This window comes from Artemia sp. Qi Xiang Cuo, chromosome 5 (assembly GCF_049724085.1).
Source record: "Artemia sp. Qi Xiang Cuo chromosome 5, ASM4972408v1, whole genome shotgun sequence".
Classification (NCBI taxonomy): domain Eukaryota; kingdom Metazoa; phylum Arthropoda; class Branchiopoda; order Anostraca; family Artemiidae; genus Artemia; species Artemia sp. Qi Xiang Cuo.
Window position 1 is genome coordinate 76,610,485 of NC_142798.1, and position 27,622 is coordinate 76,638,106.

At 36.2% G+C, this 27,622-nt stretch overlaps 1 protein-coding gene across 1 annotated transcript in view; it reads right to left on the reverse strand.

The window, feature by feature from the left end:
- Positions 1 to 8,622: 8,622 nt before the first annotated feature.
- Kat60 (katanin p60) overlaps positions 8,623 to 27,622 on the reverse strand; it is a 90,142-nt gene continuing 71,142 nt past the window's right edge. Inside the window, exons 9-11 of the mRNA XM_089089945.1 lie at positions 22,964 to 23,106; positions 13,905 to 14,144; positions 8,623 to 9,306 (exon numbers count right to left, since the gene is read on the reverse strand). Of these exons, the coding sequence (XP_088946071.1) occupies positions 9,108 to 9,306; positions 13,905 to 14,144; positions 22,964 to 23,106 (582 nt within the window). The 3' untranslated portion in view covers positions 8,623 to 9,107. The remainder of the gene's footprint in view (positions 9,307 to 13,904; positions 14,145 to 22,963; positions 23,107 to 27,622) is intronic.

Here is a 27,622-nt window from a genome sequence, read left to right on the forward strand (position 1 = left end):
TCTACCAAACCTGAAACTACCACAAATCAGCATCGATAAATAAATGAAACCCAAAACGAACAGATATTACCATAAATAACCGAGTCAAACTCAAAACGAGCAGAAATTAACATAAGTTGGGCGCAAAACCCCTATGCCTTACCAAGGCCAGAACACAATTTGCACTTAACTGAAAAAAATATAAATGTTTTTACTTTTATAACTGTAATAAATCAAATAATTTTAACATTTTGATTACTAAATATCAGTATATGTATATTAAACTGACAATGCAGATTCATTTGTATTCTTTTCAGTAAACTGCAAATTTTGCTCTGCCCTTGGGAAGGCATAGGGGTTTTGCACCAAACTTATGTTAATTTCTGCTCGTTTCGAGTTTGACTCGGTTATTTATTGTAATTAATTAAAAAAAGCTTTTCCCACAAAATAATTTTTTCAAAGAAAAGTAAAGAACTCCATTAAACAAAAAATGAGCAAAAATAAAATCAAATAATCTACCAAACGTGAAACTACCACAAATCAGCATTGATAAATAAATGAAACCCAAAACGAACAGAAATTACAACAATTAACCGGGTCAAACACAAAAGGAGCAGAAACTAACATAAGTTGGGTGCAAAACCCCTATGTCTTCTCAAGGCCAGAACAAAATTTGCACTTTACTGAAAAAATATAAATGTTTTTACTTTTATAACTTTAATAAATCAAATAATATTAACATTTTGATTACTAAATATCAGTATATGTATATTAAACTGACAATATGCAATCATTTGTATTTTTTCAGTAAAGTGCAAATTTTGTTCTGGCCTTGGGAAGGCATAGGGATTTTGCACCCAACTTATGTTAATTTCTGCTCGTTTTGAGTTTGACTCAGTGAAATATTGTAATTTCTGTTCGTTTTGGGTTTCATTTATTTATCAATGCTGATTTGTGGGAGAATTAAGGGCGTGAGGGGGGGGGGGGGCTAGTTGCACTCAAATAACTTTCGACTATTAAAAAGGGTACAGGCCCTTTGAATTTCCAATCGAATGAGCCTGTTTTGAAGTTTCTACGACAACCCCTTCTATAAAAACCTTATATGTCCCCAGGGCATAACTTAAAACCCTTGCCCTGAGGGTTGTGAGGGAGGGCCCTCCTAAAAAAGAAATTTTCTATCTGTAAATCAACTACGCTTAACAAAATGGCTATCTCAAATTTGTGAGTGGCTGGGTTGGGGGGACTGATGGGCGTGGAGGTGGGCGCTAGTTGCCCTACAGTCACTTTCGACTATTAAAAAGGGAACTAGCGCTTTGAATTTCCAATCATATGAGCCTGTTTTGAAGCTTTTACGATAACGCCCTCTGTAATAACCTGATATACCCCCAGGGCATAACTTAAAACCCTTGCCTTGAGGGTTGTGGGGGAGTGTCCTCCTCAAAAACATATTTTCTATCTGGAAATCAACTACGCTGAACAAAATGGCTATCTAAAAATTTTGATTGGGTGTGTGGGGGAATGATGGGCGTGGGGAGGGGGGCTAGTTGCCCTCCATTCACTTTCGACTATTAAAACGGGCACTAGCCCTTTGAATTTTCAATCGAATGAGCCTTTTTTGAAGTTTCTACGACAACGCCTTCTGTAGAAACCTTATATGCCCCCAGGGCATAACTTAAAACCCTTGCCCCGAGGGTTGTGGGGGAGTGTCCAACTCAAAAAGATATTTTCTACCTGGAAATCGACTACGCTGAACTAAATGGCTATATAAAAATTTTTATTGGGTGTGTTTGGGGGAATGATGGGTGTGGGGGGGGGGGCTAGTTGCCCTCCAATCACTTTCGACTATTAAAAAGGGCACTAGCCCTTTGAATTTCCAATCGAATGAGCCTTTTTTGAAGTTTCTACGACAACGCCTTCTATAAAAACCTCATATACCCCAGGACATCCAATCACTCCAATCACCCTCCAATCACTTTCGAATATTCAAAAGGGCACTAGCCCTTTGAATTTTCAATCGAATGGGCCTTTTTTGAAGTTTCTACGACAAAGCCTTCTATAAAAACCTTATATACCCCCAGGGTATAACTTAAAACCTTTGCCCTGAGGGAGTTTCCTCCTCAAAAACATATTTTCTATCTGGAAATCAACTACGCTGACCAAAATGGCTATCTCAAAACTTTGATTGGATGTGTTTGGGGGAACGATGGGCATGGGGGGAGCTAGTTGCCCTCTAATCACATTCGACTATTAAAAAGGGCACTAGCCCTTTGAATTTCCAATCGAATGATCCTTTTTTTAAGACTCTACGACAACGCCTATAAAAACCTTATATGCCCTCAGGGCATAAGTTAAAACCCTTGCCCTGTGGATTGTGGCGGAGTGTCCTCCTCAAAAAGATATTTTCTATTTGGAAATCAACTACGCTGAACAAAATGGCTATCTCAAAATTTTGATTGGACGTATTTGGGGGAATAATGGGCTTGGAGGGGGGGGAGGGGGCTAGTTAACCTCCAATCACTTCCGACAATTAAAAAGAGTACTAGCACTTTGAACTTCCAATCGAATTAGTCTGTTTTGAAGCTTTTACGACAACGCCTTCTATAAAAACCTCATATGCCCCCAGGGCATAGCTTAAAACCCTTGCCCTGAGGGTTGTGGGGGAGTGTCCTCCTCAAAAACATATTTTCTATCTGGAAATCAACTACGCTGAACAAAATGGCTATCTCAAAATTTTGATTGGGTGTGTGGGGGAATGATGGGCGTGGGGAGGGGGGCTAGTTGCCCTCCATTCACTTTCGACTATTAAAACGGGCACTAGCCCTTTGAATTTTCAATCGAATGAGCCTTTTTTGAAGTTTCTACGACAACGCCTTCTATAAAAACCTTATGTGCCCCCAGGGCATAACTTAAAACCCTTGCCCCAAGGGTTGTGGGGGAGTGTCCAAATCAAAAATATATTTTCTACCTGGAAATCGACTACGCTGAACTAAATGGCTATATAAAAATTTTTTTTGGATGTGTTTGGGGGAATGATGGGTGTGGGGGGGCTAGTTGCCCCCCAATCACTTTCGACTATTAAAAAGGGCACTAGCCCTTTGAATTTCCAATCGAATAATCCTTTTTTGAAGTTTCTACGACAACACCTTCTATAAAAACCTTATATACCCCAGGACATCCAATCACTCCAATCACCCTCCAATAACTTTCGAATATTAAAAAGGGCACTAGCCCTTTGAATTTCCAATCGAATGAGCCTGTTTTGAAGTTTCTACGACAACGCCTTCTATAAAAACCTGATATGCCCCCAGGGCATAACTTAAAACCCTTGCCCTGGGGGAGTTTCCTCCTCAAAAACATATTTTCTATCTGGAAATCAACTACGCTGAACAAAATGGCTATCTCAAAATTTTGATTGGATGTGTTTGGGGGAACGATGGGCATGGGGGGAAGCCCTCTAATCACTTTCGACTATTAAGAAGGGCACTAGCCCTTTGAATTTCCAATCGAATGATCCTTTTTTTAAGACTCTACGACAACGCCTATAAAAACCTTATATGCCCTCAGGGCATAAGTTAAAACCCTTGCCCTGTGGATTGTGGCGGAGTGTCCTCCTCAAAAAGATATTTTCTATCTGGAAATCAACTACGCTGAACAAAATGGCTATCTCAAAATTTTGATTGGACGTATTTGGGGGAATAATGGGCTTGGAGGGGGGGGGGGCTAGTTGCCCTCCAATCACTTCCGACTATTAAAAAGGGCACTAGCCACTCCAATTTCCAATCGAATGAGCCCTTTTCGAAGTTTCTTCGACGACTCCTTCGATACAAAGTGCCCGGGTATGGAGAAAAAAAACAACACATATTGCCCACATCGTTCTTTACCTAGGCAGCACTAGCGCGCTGCCTATGATTTCTGTTCGTTTTGGGTTTCATATATTTATCGATGCTGATTTGTGGTAGTTTCACGCTTGGTAGATTATTTGATTATATTTTTGCTCATTTTTGGTTTAATGGAGTTCTTTATTTTTCTTTGAAAAACTTATTTTGTGGAAAGTTTTTTTAATTAATTTCTGTTCGTTTTATATTGACATAGTCTTTTCAGGGAAAAAGAAAATAACACTTTAAATCTTTTTTTTTTAGACTATAGTTTGGCCTGCTATTTGTATGCTGGAGGAAAATTTCCAGCAATTTTTAACAACATACACCCTTTTAAAAATCTGGACACCAATAGTACTGTTTAATTTAGTTTCATACCTTCTCTAGTTGACCTGAAATGGAAAACTTGATACCATTTGCAAAAAAATCTGTTTACTTTCTTTGATAGCTTGGATACACTTACGCTATTTTGATTTGGTTAAATTTTAAGAGCAGAAGTAGCCTCGAAAGTTTGAACATAACACCCTCAGTCGTTCTTGGGATACTGCTGAGATGCCTTATTGGGAATTAGCATTATCACAGTGCATTTTTATTTAATCTTAAGGCAACATTTAGTTTTTAAACATAATGGGTAAATGGGAGGGTGGGAGAGAAGGGGGATTAGTTGTCCTCTAATCACTTTCAACTATTAAAAAGGGCATCAGCCATTTCTATTTTCAATCGAATGAGCCCCTTTCGAAGTTCCCACGATAACTCCTTCGATACCAAGTGCCCTGGTCTAAACAACAACAACAACAAAATATATCACTAATTACTTTCGACTATTAAAAAGGGCACTAGCCCTTTGAATTTCAAATCGAATGAGCCCTTTTCTGAAGTTTCTACGACAAAACCTTCTATAAAAACCTTATATACCCCCAGGGCATACCTTAAAACCCTTGCCCTCAGGGCTGTGGCGGAGTATCCTCCTCAAAAACATATTTTCTATCTGGAAATCAACTATGCTGAACAAAATGGCTATCTCAAAATTTTTATTGGATGTGTTTGGGGGAATGATGGGCGTGGGGGGGGCTAGTTGCCCTCATATCACTTTCAACTATTAAAAATGGCACTATCCCTTTGAATTCCCAATCGAATGAGCCTGTTTTGAAGTTTCTAGGACAACGCCTTCTATAAAAACCTTATATGCCCCCAGGGTATAACTTAAAACCTTTGCCCTGAGGGTTGCGGGGGAGCGTCCTCCTCAAAAACATATTTTCTATCTAGATCTCAACTACGCTGAACAAAATGGCTATCTCAAAATTTTGATTGAATATTTTTGTTGGAATGATGGGCGCGGGGGGGGGGGGGCTAGTTTTCCTCCAATCACTTTCGACTATTAAAAAGGGCACAAGTCCTTTGAATTTCCAATCAAATAAGGCCCTTTTGAAGTTTCTACGACAACGCCTTCTATAAAAACCTTATATAACCCAGGACATCCAATCACCCCAATCACCCTCCAATCACTTTCGACTATTAAAAAGGGCACTATTCCTTGAAATTTCCAATCGAATTGGCCTTTTTTGAAGTTTCTACGACAACGCCTTCTATAAAAACCTTATATGCCCCCAGGGCATAACTTAAAACCCTTGCCCTGAGGGTTGTAGGGGAGTGTCCTCCTCAAAAACATATTTTCTATCTGGAAATCAACTACGCTGCACCAAATGGCTATCTCACAATTTTGATTGGGTGTGTTTGGGGGAATGATGGGCGTGGGGGGGGGGGCTAGGTGCCCTCCAATCACTTTCGACTATTAAAAAGTGCCCTGGCCCATTGAATTTCTAATCGAATGAGCCTGTTTTGAAGTTTCTACGACAACACCTTCTATAAAAACCATATGTGTCCCCAGGGCATAACTTAAAATCCTTGCTCTGAGGGTTGTGGGAGAGTGTCCTCCTCAAAAACACATTTTCTATCTGGAAATCAACTACGCTGAACAAAATGGCTATCTAAAAATTTTGATTGGATGTGTTTGGGGGAATGATGAGCGTGGAGGGGGGGGGGGGCTATTTGCACTCCAATCACTTGCGTGACAAACTAGTTCAAACATGCTTGGAAAATCCATTTCACCTGTGTGCTAATATTGTGATTTTTCTTAGAGAACGGGAAAAATAACTTAGTGCTTGGTAACGATACTAGATCGAATTAAGGACTAATGAAGGATTACATTTGTACATCGATAAGATCTAATATGTGAATATGGAAACCAAACATGAGAGGCTGAGAAAATACAAAGTGCAGAGTTTTTGCGAGAGTTTAATTTTAAAATGGATTGAATACCGGCACTTTCGCAGAAAGTTGATACAATTTCTGGACTTTCGGATAGCATTTCTGCCTTACAAGTACAAATAAATAACATTAGTAGCCTGCACAGCTATCTAGCAATGCTAAGACAAACGGAAGGATTAAAAGAGAGCTGAGAAATGTGAAATCAAACCTAGTAGTCACATCGAACGAGCTATTATTACCCGTAATGACCTATATCGACCAGGTACTCGTAATGTGGAACCCAGAGGAAGCCATTCTCCAAGAAAAGGGTTTGAAAACCTCGTAGTGAGTTTTCACAAGTTGATACAATTTCTGGACTTTCGGATAGCATTTCTGCCTTACAAGTACAAATAAATAACATTAGTAGCCTACACAGCTATCTAGCAATGCTAAGACAAACGGAAGGATTAAAAGAGAGCTGAGAATGAAATCAAACCTAGTAGTCACATCGAACGAGCCAACCAGCTCGAAGCAGAGCAGAACTAATTTAATTATATATAAATATACTTCTCAACACCTTGGCGAGTATACTGTAAAACAAGAAATAATGGGTTTATTAAACCATGCTGTGCCATCTCTCGAAGTAAATCGAGGTGATTTATGACATTTTTAAATTGAAATCAGGGCCGGTAGTAGTGAACTAAACTCGGTCGAAATCAGAGACCATATTTTAAGAAATAGTTCCTTATTAAGAAGGGTAGGTCTATCGGTGGCCCCAGATTACACGGCTACACAAAGGGAGGCCCGTAAACACTTAGAGAAAATCATGAATCTTGCGCGGAATGACGGCCGTGATACAAAGTTACGAGGTGACAAGCTGTAACTATTATCGGCATAAAAATTGAAAAAAAATTCTTGAATAACATTGTTGGTACAAAATCAACACCTGCAGCAGAACCTCATTTTTTAGAGAATAGATGGGCTCTGAAAGTTAGTCTAGGGATTCAAAAACTATCTATTTTATTATTTGCAGATGATATTGCTTTGGTGGCTAGTACGACGCAAGATCTGCAGACACTTCTGAATCTCATAGAGGAATATTTGCAGATGAAAAAATTAAGGCTGAATGTTGAAAAGAGTGAAGTTATTTATTTTTTTTTTTTTTTTTAAGAAAAGTAAGTGGCGAAGAAAATTATAGATTTACACTTAATAATAAGGAACTGAATATAAGTAAAAGAGTAAAACATTTAAGATTTGTTTTATCGGGAAATGGAAGCTTAAGAGTCACGTTGATGAAATAATGAATAGAGGCAAAGTGGCCATGTCTGCAATTTTAGAAACCCGACAATAATGGGAATTAAAATAGAATAGAATAGTAATAGAATATGGAGCAGAAATTTGGAATGGAGAAGCGGCACAGCAGCTGGAGTCCCTACAGCTGCAATATTATAAAAGACTGTTTGGACTACATCAGACTACTCATTCAGAGATTCTGAAAGGTGATATGGGCCTGTTTTCTTTAAAACTCCGTCGGTCTATGTTGATGCTTAAATTTTGGTTGAAGTTAATTAAGAAAAATGAAGATAGACTAAGAGCGGCATATGATCAGACGTTAAATAATGTTTTGAAAACTTCGTGGTCATCTCAAATTAAGTCATTACTAGAAACAGTGGGAATGCCTTACTTATGAAATTAGTTCCCATGGAATTACTTATGGTCTTAGTTCCCATGATTTAGAAATCCTGGTACGATTTGTTATAGAGGGTTGAGAAATGCAGTATTGGCAAGGTCTAGTTTTACATTCTACAACATTGAAACATTATTGACTGGCTAAACCTAGTTTTGGAGAGGAAGTTTATTTTAAATTTAATATACTGGCTGTGATTTTATGTCAAAGCATTCAGCTTAGGGCGAATTGCCTTCCAATTCAGAGCAGGCAAAAGCTGTTTGCAGAAAAGATAGTGGTTCCAGAAGTACAGTATAATTATACTCTTCGTAAAGATGAGGATGAAAACTTGGACCATTTTCTCCCGAAGTACCCGGGGCTCTTTGATTTAAGGGAAAAATATTTACATGGGATCGATTTGCTATTTCCTGGTATTATACGAAGTAGTAACCCAATCCCAATATTTCGAGTTGGTGTGTACATAGATAAAAGCTTAGAAAGAAGGATAAGTTTATACAATTAATCTATTTTGCCTCTACATTATGTTTTTGCGTTGTATTCTGTTTCTGTGTGCTTTATAATTTGGTCTGTTGATGATTTCCTTATTTTGTATGTATTTTTGTGTGTTTATGGCTCTTGTGCTTTTGAAATACGCTGATCTCTATATCTGTTTATTATTGTCTTTTGTGTAAAACAGTGTGAAAATTCATTATTATTTATTGCATCTTATTTTTAGTATTTAAAATTCTTGCTTTGTACGAATTTCACGAACATCATATAATAAAATACAAAAAAATCAACAAAATTTAATGCATACAAAACCAAAAGAAGTCTTCCAGATATACAAAATAAAAAACTGCTATAATTTCCTTTATTAGATTTCAAATTGAAGTACAAAATATCCATTAGAAAAATTAAAACGTATTTAAATATATATAATATCCAGAGAGTAGCCTTAAATTAGTACATATAACTCCAACAATGTTGCTAGTTAGTATAAAAGTCAAACAGTCGGAGTAGATTAGCTAATAATGAAAACAAAGTATTTTTACAGATACTACCAAGTCAAATATCTCTTCAAAATTTCGTCCATTTTATTATTATTGTTTCTCCCTAAACTATGTTCGTACATAACTCAAGATTTATTGTTTGAAATGAACAAAATAAATGTGGCAAGAAAGAAAGGGTAAGAAAGGTCCCGAGAAAGAAATATATACACAGATCTACTCTTTGTGGGTTGTGAGGTTGAGGTTGGTGATGGGGTTTAACCTAATGGGGGAGGAGGCCTAACACATAAAGGTGTCCCCAGTCCACCTGTAGTCCGACAAACGTTTACATATTTATGTGGAACCAAATTCTTTCATCCATTTTACATATTTTTCTAGATCGTCAGCTGAAACTGACTTATTGCATCTTTTGATTGCTTCATCAAAGTCTTCTCTGGTTACGGGTAAGTCTAACTCTTCTTTAGACAATTGCCGGATTTGATCTGGACGTAATCCAGCTATTTTCCTCCTCATCGACATCATAGACGCGTCCCTTGAAAGCAATAACAATTATTCATAAAACCATCATAATTATCGTCTAAAATCATCACAATCATTATAAGCAAACTATTCAAAAACTAGCAACATGTAATGGAGATTGAGATTCAAGCTCTGGTCTAGCGTGAAAGGCTTTCTACAAAAATATTATTAACATATTATCAAAATTTACTAATAGCTCCTCTCCTTTTTTTAATAGAGTTGACATAATAGACATAATAGAGTTATGACATAATAGAGTTATGTAACGTGAAATTCTAAAATGATAACTGATGAAAAATGAAAGCTTAATACACCAGTTAAAGGCTAAGGTAATTACGTAAAATACGTATATATTTATATTATTCCCCCTCCACAAGCTTGGGCCTTCACAAATGTGGACCGATGCCACATCCTTCCGCTCAGTGCAATCGAAAGCACAGGCCTTAAACTAAAGGGCTAATCAAAAATACAGAATGACATCACCTCCCTGCACTCACTACAGTCAGCAGCTTGGGGTTTCAGTCCTTGCAAATGTAACTAGCTCGGCTTGAGGGGTGCTTTGACCTTCATAACTGACACACTAATTATCATGACGTCACATTAAAAATAAATTCGGACTTTTATTGACTTCTTCGATCTTCGTGGTTCAGAAATTATTATTTTTCTGGTAATAATTACCAGATTTTATTATATTAGATAATAACATAGCATAATTACAGAGTCTATTATATATATTTTATTTATTGATTTATTTATTTCCCTCAAAAACGAGGAGTATATAAAACACATAAATGAAACTGCAAAAGAAAAACAAAATATTTCAAGAAACAAAGCAAAGAATGGATTAAAAATGGGCTTAATAGCATAACCGAATAAAATACGTAAGAAAAAACAGCAACAAAACATCAAACAAATTCTGGACAAAAGGGAAAAGGTTGTGCATAAAGAGAAAAATTTTCAGGCTTGTGAAAACATTATCCCTCTTAATCCTAGGTAATCCCAAAGGTTCTTTAATTTTTAATCTCAAGACTAATTCAGTGCTACTAAAACAAATAGGAAAACCAAGTAAAAATTTACAATATTTAAAATAGAAAACGCGCATTGAAAAAAATTGCAGATTTTAAAATCTCTGAAAAGATCGGTGGGATAGAGAACATGGGGGAGGGTGACAGCATTAAAAAGAGAACCTAAAATATCTCGACGATAGATATAACGAAGTCGTATTATTGAGCCAAATACCTTTCTAATTTTTTCTTGAATATCAAAATTAGCAATAAGCAAAATAGAATTATTACATAATTTTTGGCTTTCCTGGCTTCAGTAGTTTGACTTATCTTTCAGTACCTACGAAAAAGTGGGTACACCAACAAAGGGGAGGTTTCCAGTAGGCAACCTCCTACTTACAACCTCGAGCTTCAAATACAGACTAAAAAGTATTTTTGCAATTCCAACTTTTCTGTTCTATCTAAATGTATATAAAAAGAAAAATTTCACTATGAGGCCATTCAGACCATGAACTTTATCTGAACTACAGTCACTTCATGTTTTACCCTCTGTAGTCACAACTACTCTGATTCTGTTACCCTAATACTTTAGTTGACTTTTCCTATAACTGAGTAGACTCAGTACAAGGTCATTAGAATTTGTGGCTGTTCCAGTATGTCGTATATTCCAGTATGTATTCTAGTATGTTGAAAATTTTGCTTTTTGGATTCTGGGATTTTTGACAATGGTGGTCTTAGGGTGTTTAACATAGCCTCCATTTAAGGTCCCCCGAAAAATGTGTCTGATTCCAAGTTCAAAAAGAATCAAAATAGTTGACATAATTCAACCATCACTTACTTATTTTTTTTTTCGTAGATGTGAAATAAAAATACGATTTTTTTTCGACACGATAAATTACCTATTTACAGCTTTCGTGGGTTTTTGAAGGTGAGCCACAAGAACTGCTTTCGGTCCCCATTTTGAAAGAATATTTCTGCTAGCTAAACTATAAGACGTTTATCTAACCAGCTACCCTAAGCTACCTTAAAATTGAACCGGAAGTAGAGTGGCAACCATAACTAAAAAATTTGGTTGCGCAAGGATTTTTTTTTCAGCTCTTCAGTTTTTTTTATGAAGACAGAAACAAAATTCAAAATTTGGGGGGGGGGGTCGATTTTTCCAATGAAATTACCGAAACGGCATTGAAAATTGCGTATATTTTTAAGTTCCGTTCATTCTGCTTGAAATCGAAAACGAAAGATTTATGGTCGAATCACCTTTTACAAACAAAAGATTTGGTTTTAATTGATTTGGAACGGACAAAGCATAAAATAGCGTCAATCAGCTTATTCTCCGCTTACCTATTTTCAATTCTCTGCATATACAAACAAAGGGGTGGATTTGGCTTCTAGGGGCATCAAACTTCAATTCCAGGATTAAAAATATATTTTTTTCTCAATTTTTAGTTCATTATTAGTTCTAGGATTTGTCATTCCTATAGCATTTCATCAAGTCTAGACATAGGCATGTTGATTGACATAGACCCGTGAAAAACAGAACAGAAAAAATAATTGTGTGCAAAGCTTCATAGTTGTGTTTGCTAATTTTGTAGTATTATACTAATTTTGCCAATTAAACTAATTCTGTCTCATTATTGCACTAACAAAGACCAATACGCAAGAAACAATAGTTTTTGTTGTTTTGTTGTTTATTTTAAGTATCAATTCCCACTCTTGTGAGCTACTATACTCTTTCTACATGTCTACATAGGGAAAATAAATGACCATGTTGACAATGGACTACAATATGTGCATTTGGGCATCTGCATAGTGAAAATCTACATCTACATGATGAAAAAAAAAAAAAAATGTTGACTCGGCATTAAAATATGTACAATGATTGTACCAAAATTATAAAGTTTTTAGGGCAGAGTTACAATTTGGTCAGTGTTGCCACGTAGAACCGTGAAAATAAATAAGCAAGATTAATTCCTTAAATGTGACAATGCTGTGTGTTTATCAAAATTTAAACATTAGTAATCTGTTTACTCCCAAAGACAAATACACCTTTAAAGGAAATAAAATTTAATCAAAATTTGAAAACAAAATTTATGGGAATCTCAAAAACTAACTGGGAACATCTCAAAAATGGCGGTGGGTTAAAATAAAAAGTGCACCATTGGAATTCCATACAGGAAATTTACAGCCCCCCTCCACCTTGAATAACAAGGAAAATCACTTTTTGCATAGGTACTTTAACGAAGAACCATCTTAAAGAGTTATTTCTTTCTATGCTCCTTAGCTATGCCACTCCGTTTGTTTGTCTATTTTTTTATGCGCTCCTAGAAGACTGGACCACTTATGCAGAGATTCTAACTGGTAGGACTCATCCGGCTCTCTGGCAGTAGTAGATCAAGAACGGGGTATCTGGAGGGTGGCAGTAATATATCAGACTTTCTTAAAGCTTCTTATAGCAAATGACACCCTCTCTGACACAGAGTCTAGAATGGGGGAGAGCATAAGGAGCGGGAGCTGATGAAATGGTTAAGATAAGAATGGAGAATCGTTTTTGCTAGGGGAGGGAAGAACAAATTGATTCTTTTTCCAATTACTGGTTGAGTACAACCTCAAGTTTCTTATGGTCGAGAAAGGGTGGGGTACTTTGTTTGGGGGGAAGAGCTAGGGGAACTCAGAGCTTTATCTTCAATATTGGTACAATGGTATGATAAATCAATAATAAGCTAGAGATGAGGTACCAACGCCTTTAAAAGAAAGCTCGGCCTTCTTAACCTGATTGGCTTTATGGGTTTTTAGCTTATTTTTATTGACTTTTACCCACACTTTTTTTTTTTTTTTTGATACTCGCTTGAGGCAAAAAATCCTTCATTAAAACTCCATCTTGTTCATTATAAACTGAAGTTCCAATTTTTCCTTATTCTTTAAAATATACAGTTTCGTAATTTTTCACGTTACCAATTCAAGAAAATATATACCAACTTCACTCTCTGTGTTATTTTAATGACCGTCCCCCGTGCCCTCAAAAAATTCTCAGAAATCTCCACCTAGCAAGTTAGAAATGTGCACATCTATGGAACCACAGCCTATAAGCCATAGACAATACAGATTTCAAACTGAGCAATTGTTCGGTAGCTGATAAATCTGGGGCGTAGACTCGTTTGTCTTCCGTTTCTTCGAAAAAAAAAATAATTAAAGAACCTTGCCTATGAAAATTAAACTTATTTGCAGCATTTAATCTTTACAAACTAATTCGATAGAATTTAATATAACTTATGAAATAATCATAAACTTTCTGGTGATTAGGCTACTTATTGGTTTTGAACCTATGATCATTTGATATATATTGTTTAACATAAATGAATTGATGGTTTGAACAAACTGACCGTTCAATAGACGTGTCAACACTGTCTTCAACCATAAATCACCATCATGATGAATAGCTTCAAGACACACCTAATACCCGACACTCCGTTTTGACAATGTAAGATATGGCTTTTGGACATCTATACTCATCTTTTGTCTGTGCTATAGGGACACAAGGATAAATAAAACTTTAATAAAACTAAACAAATAAATCAATAATAAATTGAACTAATCAAAAATATACTACCTGCAAACGTTTGTAATGTCAGCTCCAGAATACCCTTCCAGCTTTTTGGCAATTTTCTCCAAGTCTACGTCTTCATCTACCTTCACCTCTTTTAAATTGATATTCAACAGGGATACTCTTCCTTCCAATGTTGGTAACGGGATATAGATCCTTTTTTCTAAGCGTCTTCTTAGAGCTTCGTCTACATCCCATGGAAAATTGGTCGCTGCCAGAACCATCACAACCTTGCTCGCATCATCACTGGAATTGGAAACCGCAACGTAATAATTGATTAACATATTAAATCAGTTCGTTTGTCGACCGATATTAATTGATTAATCGGATAATCTACTGAACTGATTAATTGAATTGTATTTGGATAGATGTACCTTCGTCTATATCCCATGGAAAATTGGTCGCTGCCAGAACCATTAAAACCTTTCTTGTATCATCACTGGAATTGGAAACCACAACTGAATAAATGATTGATTAACATATTAAATCAATTCATCTATTGACCGATATTGCTTGATTAATCCGATAATCTACTGGACTGATTAATTGAATTGATTAATTGACTAATTGATTCAATAGATTCATTCCAATGAGTCATTAATAAATCTAGAATTCGTAAAACGGTCAATAAATCAATCCACACCATTAATCAATCAATCATTACATGGATCAATCATAAATTATTCAATCAATCAGTTCAGTTAATTAGTCTATTGGTCAATTAATGTAGGCAAACAAACAATAGCAGCTTGAAGGTACAACGGTCGAATAGATTGTTTAATTGACTGATTGACGAATTACTTATTTATAGGGTTACCACAGGCTCAAGGAGTCAGAAATAAGGACTTTTTTTTGGCTAAAAAAAAAAACTTTTAGAGACCTTCCTTACACGAAAAAAAGGACAAAAAGGAACCTGGTCTAGCTGTTGTTTCCCGTATAAATAACGCACTCAACACCAGACTTTATGTTGAAACCGACCTCTCATAAGTTTGAAAACAGGAAGGACGACAATGTAGCGTCATCATTTTCTGGAAAGATATGGGTAATGTCAAGATGATCCGACCCCTTGGCTTTCCATATGGATCTTCTCGTGTTTCTTTTTTTTCTCGATTTTCAACTACACAGGTACAAAAATTTGAAAAGTACACAAGTAATAACTTTGATTACTGACCAGAAAATTATCACAAGACCGCACGATTCCAATATCACAAGCTTCTTTGGGGTCTTTTAGGGACCTTCTCCAGTTTTAAGGAGTTTTAGGGACACCCCAAGGGAAATTGGTCACTGCCCGGACCATTGCAACCTTGCTTGGATTATCACTAAAATTAGAAACCATAATTGAATAATTGACTTAATTTGTTTATTGGCCTATATTAATTGATTAATCGAGTGAATTGATAAATCAACCAATTGAAAAATGCATTTGGTCGGATGTACCTTCGTCTACATCCAACAAAAAACTGGTCGCTGCCAGGACCATTGCGACCTTACTGGGATCATTGCAGTAATTGGAAACCAAAACTGAACAATCGATTGATTAACAAATTGAATCAATTTGTTTGTTGACCTATATAAATTGATTAATAAAATAACTAAGTGAGGTGACTAATCGACTAAATTTGTTTATTGTCTAACATCAATTGATTACTACTACTACTAACAACTCACTGCAGCACCAAGCCATGTGAGGCCAACTCAGCTACGCATGCTCCTCCTCCATTCTTATCTATTCAAAGCCTCCCTCTTTACATCCTTCCAGAAGTTCCTATTTTCCTTAAATCTTTCTTAATGACTTCCTCCCATCCCAACCACGGACGACCTGCTTTCCGTTTAGCCTTAGACGGTTGGGCGAAAAAGGACAATCTTTGGCAATCTGTCATCCATCATTCGCAGAAGGTGCCCTAGCCATATCAGCCTTTCTCTTGTTATAGCCCTAGAAAGCAGGATTTAATCGCACTATTCGTACAGCCTATTGTTTGAAATACCGTCAGTCAGCCGGTTACCCAAAATAATCCATAGGCAATTTCTCTGGAAAACATCTAGCAAATTTTCATCCGTTTTTCATAGCACCCATGCTTCAGAACCATATTTGACCGCTGTCATCACTGTAGCTTCCAATACTCTAATATTGGTTTTCAGATTTATCTTCCTATTCTTGAGAACTTTTTTCAACTGTGAAAAAACACCCTAACATCTTTACTGCTCCCACCATCTTTACTAATAACACTACCGAGGGATATGAAGCTGTCCAGCGTATCTATTTTTTAGTTACCCAACGTTACCTTTTCATCTTCACTTATTCCTAGCCTTAGCAACTTAGTTTTCTCAACATTATTTTCAAACCTATTCTAGCACCCTGAACTTGCAAAACCTCTAAAATGTCATCCATTTTGTTCGCAATTTCATCTAGGATGCTTAAATCATCAGCACAATTTATGTCAAGGAAAGTTTTCCTCACCATTTACTTCCGTGTTCTTCCATTGCCTTTACTTGGCTGCTTAAAATAAAGTCCATCAAAATGATCCATATAAAGGGGAATAGAACAAAACCCTGCTTCACTCCTGATTTCATATGAAACCAGCTGCTAACATCATTTCCTACCTTAACCGCAGCAGTACTATTCTCGTACACAGCACTATCACTTTAATGTATTTGTCTGGTATACCATACAAGGATAAGACCTTTGCTAAAGCTGTTCTATCGACCGCTTGCTCATAATCTATAAAAATGAGGACTTGAAGTACTTGATAACTCAGGCGCTTCTCAATTATTAACCTAAGAGAGAAAATTCGGAAAATTTGGTCGACACATCCTCTACCCTTCCTAAAACCATACTATTCTTCTCTTATTACTTTGTCTACACCATCTCTCAGTCTGAAAAGTATTAAATTACTAAGTAATTTGCTACCTACAGAGACCAGGCTAATGCTTCGATAATTACAACAGTCACTCTTATCACCTTTCTAAAAGGGTGGCTTAATTAGGGTTTTCCCATAATCGCTAGGTACTTCCTCTTTTTCAAATATATTCATAATCTTCAGTAACTTATTTCTAACCTCAGAGCCACCATATTTGAGAAACTCGTTTACCACAATATCAGCACCTGGGGCCTCATTATTTTCTATTTCTTTTAGTACTGTCGCTAATTCTTCCTCAAAAAATAAATCTTCTTCACATCCTAGGTATCACAAACTGTTTCCTTTTCTTCTATATCTTTTCTTTGCAACTCTCAGTTTAGCACATTCTCAAAATGTTCTGCCCATCTCTCTTTAACTCTTTCCTTATCACTAATTGTGGCCCCGTTCCTATCTTTAACTGAGACAAGTCTTGATTGACTGCTCCCTCTTAATTTATTAACTTTTATGAGGTCTAGCCGTATTTTCCAGATCCTCGGCAATTTTATCCTAACTTCCTTCCCTAAGACATCATCAGCAACTTCAGAAAATATTTTCGTAAAATCATTTCATCCATCTTATCCATTATCAAATTTTTTAACTTTCCAGCTTGGTTTTCAACTGTTCCTGGAAAGTTTCTCTTAAATTCTCATCCAGCTGTCTACTAATATAATAACTTACCGGGGGTAGTTACCCTTCCGAAATTTCAGTTTTAATTGACCCTAGACACTACTAGATGGTTATCTTTACTTTTAATATCAATAACGACACTCCTATATGTCATATTCTTGTATTGATCCTGCCAGTCTTCAGTTTACAATAACATAATCAAGGTTGGCTTTCTTACCATCACGTGAATAAAATATTAACTTATGGGCCATTTTATGACCAAATACTATATTGGTTATAAATAGATTGTTATACCTCAAAATAATTGTAGCAGTCTGAAGCCATTACAATTTTTTTCCTAAATCAAATTTACCTACGCTTGGATACCATCTATCCCTATTTTTAACTGCCTGGGCCTTAAAATCTCCTAATAAAAAGCTATATTTCTACCTGGGAACCTGCCTATTTGCTCCTGTAACTGTAAGTAAAATTCATCAGAGTCAATACTATCTCCATCAGTTGGTTCTACGGGGCATATACCACTATAACTGCTACCCTGCAGTTTTTATTCATAAAATGAGCGATTAGTATTCTATTATTGAATACCTTCCCAGCATGGGCACCCATAAGGGGAAGGGGGGCAGGAGGGGGCGGCAGTCCCCTCCTGGCTGAATGATGTTGCCTTATTTTCTATATTTCTGTTTTGAGATGTCTATTATATTCTATTATAGCATTAAAATATTTCTATTATAGCATTAAAAGTGCCAATTAGACCAGGTAAGCCCCCCCCCCTGGAATTCAGCTTATGGGCGCTCATGCTTTTCAGTCTAAACAAGACTTATCAGCTTCCTTATTCATCATGAGCCCTATTCCCTGTCTATGTACCCCATCCTTCCTGCTTGAGTAAACAAATTCTATATCACATAATTTCATGCTTCCTACGCCTGGAATGCGCTTCTGAATCAATTGATTAATACAACAATTTGCTTAGCTCATGAATAGACTAATTGATTCATTGATCGGTTGACTATTTGATTGACTGGTCAATCAAGGGGATTAATTAATTGACCATTTGACAAATTCTGATCATTGCTGAAACTGGAAACAATAATCGAATAATTTATTGATTGACCGAACTTATGTATTGAATTATATTAATTGCTTCATATAACAGTTTATAACAGACTAATTTACTGATTCGTTAATTGATTAATTGATTGACTGATTAATCGAGTTGATTGATTGATTGATTAAAATGCTAAGATTCCAGTTGAAACAATGGTTTCTGAAATTTATGATGCAATGCATATTCAGTCTCATTCGGATTCTAAAACGGTTGAAAAATATGTAATAGCATGCATGCCCATAATTGATCTATTACAAAATCACGTAAATCAGCTTGAGTTCGAGCTATAAGACATAGAGCAGGAAGGGACAAGTAATTCTCTGTTGTTTAATGGTGTGAGGCCGATTCCTTCGTAGAGTGTGGGGGACACCATGAAGCGCATATTGTTGTCAAGATGGGTCTAACTAATATTAAGGATTCAGAGAAATGTTAGAAATAGAAAATGTTAGAAATAGAAATGTAGAGAAATAGTTAGTGTTTAGCGATTTAGAGTTGGAACAAATAATGCGCAAAGGCCAGATAAAGTTTCCCCTGTTCTCGTCCAGTTTCCATCAAAAGAAATAGCTCGCCATGTGTTTAAAGCGAAGAAGCAGTTAGTGCCTCAGGCTTATTGGTAGCTGAGAACCTTACGAAACGTAAGCGCAATCTTCTGAAGACTTCAAGAGATAAATCTGGAAATTGCAGTGTGCGGTCTGATCAAGGCCGTATTTTTGTGCGCGAAACTAAGACTGCTCCAACCAAGCATGTCTGGTCTAATGATTACCTTTAATAGAGTTTTTTTGATATTTGTATTATTTTTTTGTTATTTTTCTTTTTTTTTCTCTTTTTTTCAAGTGCTATTTCTTGTTCTTTTATATGAAAAAGCGATAATAATGTCTTATCAAGACCGATTTAGTCTTCAGGATTATTTATTAAGAAATATTGCCGGCGATGAGGATATACCGATTGTTGAGCTAAAGCCTATAAGTGAGAGCAATTCTATTTGGTTGCCGTACATTCATGATATAAATGATAAGAGTCTGCGATTATGTTCTTGAAATGTCCACGTGACTACAAGCTACCTGGATATTTTAGAATTAATTGAACAATTTTCTTCTTCTTTTGATATTATAGGATTATGTGAAACATTTTTTAGTTCAAACCAGTCTCTCTCACTGTATTCATTTCCAGGTTATGATCTTCGTGTTCAGAACCGAGTGGTGATGGGTCGTGGTGGTGTTGGATTCCTTATAAAGAATGGGTTGAATTATAATGAAAGGTATGATCTTAGTGTATGGATCGAGGGTAAGGTTGAAGTTTTTTCAATTGAAATTGAATTTGATTGGAGAAAAAATATAATTAGCATAGTGTATTAGCCGGCCAGTGCTCACTTGGAGGATTTTTTGGGAGGTATGAGTCAGCTGAATTCGAAGATACCGGCTGAAGCTAGTCATATTGTTTTGGGTGATTTTAATTTTAACCTGCTTGATTTGTGTAATCTTAATGTTGATTTTTTAAATTTTATGATATCGAATGATCTATACCCGCCTGTGAGTATACTCACGAGGATTTTTGGACAGAGTACATCCCTAATTGATAATATTTTCGTTCGTTCTGCCAATTTGAGGCTTTGGATGTTGTGGCCTTTCCTGGTTCTGACCATCTTTGATTGGTGAGTGTTATGAAGTGTCAGTTGTAGACCAAAGAAAAAGAAAATAAAGACAAGGTTAATGGAAAAAGGGACTCTTCTAAAGTTTGTGGGGGAGGTTTAGTTTTATCAATTGGACCCCTGAGTTCTCAGAAGAAGAATCCCCTGCTAGAGCATTTTATAATCTAATATCTGTTATTTTGCCCATTTATGATATTGCGTATTCTATTAAGGTAATGAAAGTGAAGAAACAGGAACCCCGTAAGCCATGGATGACGAGGGAAATACTGGAAGAAATAAAGCTAAGGATTGAGCTTTATCAAAGATATCTAGATGATAAAAGTGATGTTTCGTATGAATTGTTCTAAAAACAGGGCAATTTAGTGAACAAATTGCGTCGCAAAGCTATGGCCGAATATTACGACAGAAAGTTTTCAAATAGTAAAGGAAATATGAAAGAAACATGGAAACTAATAAATGAAGTAACCGATGGGAATGCTGAAATTGGAAGGAATGAAGTACAACTTGAAGGGTTCGCCACAGATGATAAGTCTGAATAGCAAATGAGTTTGGTAATTTTTTATCCAATATTGGTATTAAAGTGCAAAATAGTGTAAAAAATAGATGTCAACAGGTTCAAGAATACCATTATATGTGATAATAGAGGTGAGAGTTTCGAATAGCACTTTGATCCGTGTACATGTGTTGAACAATTTAAAATAATAAAATCTATGAATTCGAATTCTGCGGGAGTGGACGTCTTATCTCTTCGAGCGTTGAAGGCAATAATGCATTATATTCTACCGTCTCTGCTTTTTATTATAATCGTGTCATTTGATAAAAGGAATTTCCTTAACCAATTAAAAATGGTAAAGGTGATAACTTTTCATAAGGGTGGTCCTATAAAGGGAATTGATAATTAGAGATCAATTACGATCCTTCTATTGTTTTCGAAATTATTAGAAAAAGGTGTTCATAAGCGTCTATATAGTTTCCTACAGGCTAATGGTTTGCTGAGTGAGACCCAATTCGGATTTCACAAAGGGCACTCGACGACGAATGCTTTGCAACAACTTATGGAATCAATTAACAGAGGTATGGATAGAGGTGAAACACCTTTGTCTATATTTATAGATATTCGCAAAGCATTCAATACAGTTGATTTTCAAACACTGCTAAGTCGGATGGAGTCGTTAGGTGTCCGCGGAAAGTGCTTAAATTGGTTTTAAAGTTATCTCACAGGGAGATAACTTTAAAGTAGTGTTAAATGATGTGGGTTCAGCAGCAATTCCAGTGACGTGTGGAGTACCACAAGGATCAGTGTTAGGTCCGCTTCTTTACCTCATCTATGTTGATCTCATGCGTCTTTATTTGAAAGATAGGGGTCTTATCTCGTTTGCTGATTATACTGTTTTAACTGTGTTTGCCTCATCTGGGAAGGACCTGGTGAGAAAAGCCAATGTCGACTTGAAAAGGCTGTAAATTTCCACTTCATTAAGTCTATTGTGTATAAATGTTCGCAAGACATCTTTAATGACGTTTTGTAGAGTTGGTACATCACTGGATGTGTCTGACCAGGTAACTTTATGGGGTAATCTAGTTCAGCAAGTTGATCATCTTCGCTACCTCGGTTTTTATCTTCATTCCCATCTAGCATGGAAGTGTCACAATGACGCAATTTCGTCAAAAATTGCCCGTGGGGTAGGAATACTTTGACGTCTGCAGCACTTTCTCTCTCAAAGAATACTTTTAACTATATATTAAACGTTGGTTTATCCATATTTTTCCTACGGTTGTCTCTTATGGAGCAGTAACTTCTTATGCAGCTATAGAAGAGTGCAAGTTCTACAAAATAAAGCTGTTAGAACAATCGGTAGGTATGTCCAGGATGTACATGACACATGTGCTTGTTTTAGTTCCCTGAAGCTCCTTAATGTAGGTCAGATAAGAGATTACCAAGCTGCAGTATTTGGGTTTCAGTGTAAGAATGGTTTAACCCCTAAATGTTTTTAAGAATTTTTACCAAATCAATAGTGACCTGCATAATTATGGAACTAGGCAAAGTGATAATATGGTTGTTGATTTGCGTCGCGGCATCAGGTCTTCATTGTCAATGAAACACCTGGGTCCATCAGTATGGAATGAGCTACCATTGAGCATTAGAGCAGCGGATCATGTACCTCAATTTGAAAAGAATTTAAAAGGTTATCTTTTTTTTGGGGGGGGGGGGGAATTTGTTAATTATATTAGGGCTGGTAGGTTGGATAGGGGAGGAAGATGAGCTGGAGAGGTAAGGGCGGGTAGGGGCCAAGGTAAGGTTTGAAGGGCAGGGTGGGGGAGAGGGAGTTGAGCATTTTGAGTGATGGAGATTGGATTTGTTATTATTATTTTTCTTTTATATTTTATTTATCTGTTATTATTTTTAATTCAAGTATTCATTTATTTATCTATATTTTTTTCATATATATAGGTTATAGCTTATCTATTTTTGGTTTATTTATAATAGTTTTAATTAAATTGTTGTGGTTTATGTAGATAGTTGAGTTAATTGGTAAGTAGTTACGTGGACTTTCGCGCGATCTCAAACCTTCATAGGTTTTCTCCAGCGTGAAAGTGTTGTTTAATTTATTTATTTATTTGTAAATGTGGATTAATAAAACTTATGAACTTAACTTAATTGACCACTTGGCAAATTCTGGATTTATTAACTGACTCGCTGGAACTGGTCAAGAAAGACTCCATAGAAAGACGGCTTTCATTTTGTGAAAGTCCGATATTAGTATCGTAGTAACAGTTTAAAACCGCGTACCTGCTAGAGGCAATTCCATCCATTTGGACAAGAAGCTCCGATTTTACACGCCTGGAAGCTTCATGCTCACTTTCTGAGCCTCGTCGAGAGCATATTGAATCAATTTCATCAATGAAGATGGTACTAGGTGCATAGAATCTTGCCTAAAAAAGGAAAGGTTTAATTAGGAAATGGGCGATTTAAAACTGAAGACAATGCGTGAAAAAGGGGCATGGTGGGTTGCGAAATTATAGAACCAGAAACTTCTTTCTTTGGAGTGCCTGCGTGTGGGTGGGGGTTGTCGTCAAAACACGGAAAAAATTATTTTTTAGGTTAGAGTTTTTAATTTTTATGAGGAGGCCTTTGTTATTACTACAATACCACTTTAAGGTTTTTAAGGTAATTTTACTGCCACTTTAAGGTGTATTGTTAGGGCTTTTTGAACAAAAAACATTGACACTAAAACTTTATTATAAAACAAAACTTATAAAAACCTTATGAGAAACAAACTGAGCCTAAATGGACTTGGAAGGGAAAAGAGGGAAAAAGAAAAAAGACCGAACGAAGATTGAGCTACAAACATACAAAAAAGTAAGCCATATTTCTTCCGAGGGGATCCTATCCCTCCTGTTTTGCCGTTACCAATATTTTAAAGCACTCCTGATATGAAAGGCAAGAATGTATTAATACAACTTTAAGTTTTTTTGTATTTTTTATCAGGGCTTTCCGAAAATATTCTATACTAGAACTTTCTATTTACTAGAGGAAGCTTCAGAGGGACTAAATCGGCTTAAATGGTTCTTTGAAAGCATAAAGAAAGAAAGAAAGATAAAGCACAAGGACTTCAGGCAGATCGAGTTCAAGCATACACACAAATTTCAGCCCCCCCCCCCCCCCACTGTATTCAGGTATGCTGTTACCAAGATTTTAAAACTCTCCTAATATAAAACTCGTGACTTTTTAAATACGAATTTAAGGTTCTTTTGTACTTTTTATCGGGGCTTTCTGAAAACAGTGAAAACTAGATTTTCTATTTACTAGAGGAAGCTTCAAAGTGACTAAATTGACCAGTTCTTTGAATCGTTAAATAGAAAATGTGACTTTTTAAATACGACTTTAAGGTTCTTTTGTACTTTTTATCGGGGCTTTTAGAAAACAGTAAAAACTAGATTTTTAATTTACTAGAGGAAGCTTCAAAGTGACTAAATTGGCCTAACCGGTTCTTTGAACCGTTAAATAGAAAATAAATAAATAAATAAAAAATAAAAAAGCCGAAGACTTTGGACAGATCGAGCTCAAAACACATATTTTCATTTCTTCTTAAACTTTCTCTTTACTAGAGGAAGCTAAGTATCGGCTAAATCAGTTCTTTGAAGGCATAAAGAAAGGAAGATAGATAAAAAAAAAACAAAGAACAACAACTTTGGAAAATTCGAGCTCAAACACGAAAAAAACAAAAACTTTAAACCAAATATTTTCATTTCTTCTTCATTCATTTCTTCTGAAAGGACCCCCTCCCTCCCCACATTCAGGTATGCTGTTACCAACATTTTAAACATCTCCTAAGCTACTAAAAAGGGCCACTAAAACTTTCAATATATGTTTCAATGAGCCTTCACCCTATGTTCTAAGACCACTGGTTCAATACGATCACCCCTTAAGAAAAAGATCCATGACTGAAACATATCCAAAAAAAAGAAAAAAAATCCAGATCCACATTTCAAAAAAAAGCGCAATTTTGCAAATTCGGAAACTTAATGATTTTAACGTGATTATTCGGAATCACTACAAAAAGTCAATTCTTTTTATACCCATATTGTTATCCAAAATTAGATTTGTAAGAATTTCGGTTACTGTTGATACTATGATACTTATACAAAAGATGGCTGTATCTTTATCAAGATTACTGTTGCCGTAACTTGGGCAAACACATGGGTAATAATTGCAGTCCGCATCCCCCCAAGCATTCGCAAAAGTTTTTCTAGCTTTTTGGATTAACAGACAGATTTTCAGAAGCCGAAACTGCAACCTAATACTGTCAGTTTTCTTCCGTATACGTTGTTTCACCCACAGACTAGGAAATCTGAAACCACGGTATGACACAGATAACAAATGGCGAAAAAGATGAATAAAATAAAAAATATACAATGATATCCTATCGTTGAAATTTTTTCTCAGTACCACTCTGCTTCCGCAAATCCGGGATATTCCAGGGTGATATGCATAATTAAGTGATTCTTGATTTAATTGTTTCAATTGGCAGTAGGAGTCAATGGTTGATTAGAAATAAATACAAACAACAAGTAGAAACAGCGGGGAATTTTTTCTTAAGACAGAGGAACCTTATCCCTAAATGAATATTTCGACCCTATATCCAAGGGCAGTCCTCAGCAAAACAAATGAACATATAAAAAATTTTACATTAAAATAGGATCATTAAAACTGAAATCTTTTTAAAACAGTCCTAGCGTCCTTACTTCAGGGAAGTTCAACCAGGACTGGTAAATCAAGTGAGGTGAAAAAAGACAATTCATTCGAGTGAAATAAAAACAATTAAAAGCACACTTTCAATGCTGATATTACCTTTATGCCAGCTAGCCTCAAAGGTTTTTCTGTAACAGGTTCCGTGGTATTGTCTACTAGTTTTGTAATATAATTTGTATAATTTGAACTACTTCTATTACTACTACTTCCACAATAGCTTAGGCTATTACAACCAATTCCACTGCTACTACTACTACTAGTGCTATTAAAGTGGCCTAAGCTATTGTGGAAGTAGTGGTAACAGAAGTAGTAATAACAGTAAAATTAGTAGTAGCATGAGTAAAAGAAGTAGCATTAGGATGCAAATATTTTTTTTTATTAGTTCAACATCCCTCACAAGCCCTGTTAGTTTCAACTTCACACACCAAACTGTTCCTTAGATATTACTGTTACAACCTTTTGACAACCTGCATATAGACGGCGTGTTGTGATTCAGCTGACCTTCCCCCCTCGGAATTCCTTAAAAATATCATTGTCATACCCTTAGGCATAGTTGTAATAATAGTCACAGTATTAGTATTTTTTTACTAACAATAGTATTGAATAGCTGTAGTAAAGCAGCAGTAGTATTAACATATTGTCTTTTGGTCAGTAGAACATCACTCTCAAGTCAGGGATGTTTCAACTCAATACAATTAGCCATTGCTATGACATTGCTGATATGACCTTTTGATAACCAGTATCTTCATATACTTCTTGAAATTTTCATCTCAAAGCTCTTAACCTTACAAGTACTTGTAATATAAGTAGTAGTAGTAAATGTAGCAGTAACAGTAGTAGTAGCAGTAGTGTGCACATATTGCCTTTTGGTGAGATGATCTTCCCCTATAAGCATTTCTCTAAAAGTTCCAGCTTAATACCCAAATCAATTCTTGAGATATGCTATTTTTACAGTGAGCATACACACAGCGCTTTTGATTTAGTTCAAATTTCCCCTCAATATTGTAAATGAAGTAGCGTGGTAGTAGTGGTGGTGGTAGATGTAGAAGTATTGGTAGCATACTAATAGTGCCTTTTTGATCATCTTCCTTATCATTTCATGGATGTTCCAATTTAATATACTCAGTTATTCCTGTGTTACGCCCTTTTGACAATCCGCATACACATAACTTGTTTTGATTTATTTCAGCACTCAATATTCTCTGAAAGGCTCACCTGAATTCCCTTCATCTTCTTGGAAAGTTAAGTTCAAACATGCATACTTTTGCCAATAACATATTCTATGTGTAAACAATGAACGAGTTGACTAACTTACAGCCCTTGACGTGAGGACCGAGGGGAGGTTGACATCACCAAAAACATAATTACTGGACCTTTCAACAATGCTGACCGAAATAGCTCTTTTAAAATTTCGATCGGATGTGTTTTTGGGAATGATAGGCTTGGGGGGGGGAGGCTGATTGCCATCCATTCACTTTTGACTCTTATCCAGGAAACTAAACTTCCGACTTCTAAATCAAATGAGTTCCATCCGATCCAAAGTTTATGCGACCACCCGTTCCATAAAAAGATTGAAAGCCCCGTAGCATAGCTTGAAACCCTTGCCCATGGGCTCTGGGGGATTGTGTCCACCCTAAAGAGTTAGATGATTTTTGAACTAATGGTAACAAAATGGCTATCTCGCAAATTCAATTGAATGCGTTTCGAGAAAAGGGGATGTCAAGGGGGGGGGGGCTAGTTGCTCTCCATCCTGTTTGACTCTTAAAAGGGAACTAGAACTATACATTTCCAACCAAATGAGCTTCTTTTAAATTTCACACGACCACCCCTTCCATAAAAACCTTAGATGCCCCTAGGGCATAACTTACAACCCTTAACCCCAGACTCTGGGGGAGTCTTCAACCCCAAAGGTCTTATTATATGAATTTTGGACTATTTTTGAATAAACAGATATCTCAAAACTTCTATCAGATGCATTTGTGGAAAATACGACTTGGGAGGGGGCATGGCTGCCCCCGATCACTTTGACTCTTAAAAAGGGCACTAGAACATCTGATTTCCAATCCAATGAGCCCCCTTCTGAATTAATACGATCACTCTTTCGATAAAACCTAACATGCCCTCGGGGCATAACTTACAACCCTTGGACGGAGGGTTGGGGGGGTGTCATCATCAGACATAATTTCAAGACTTTTA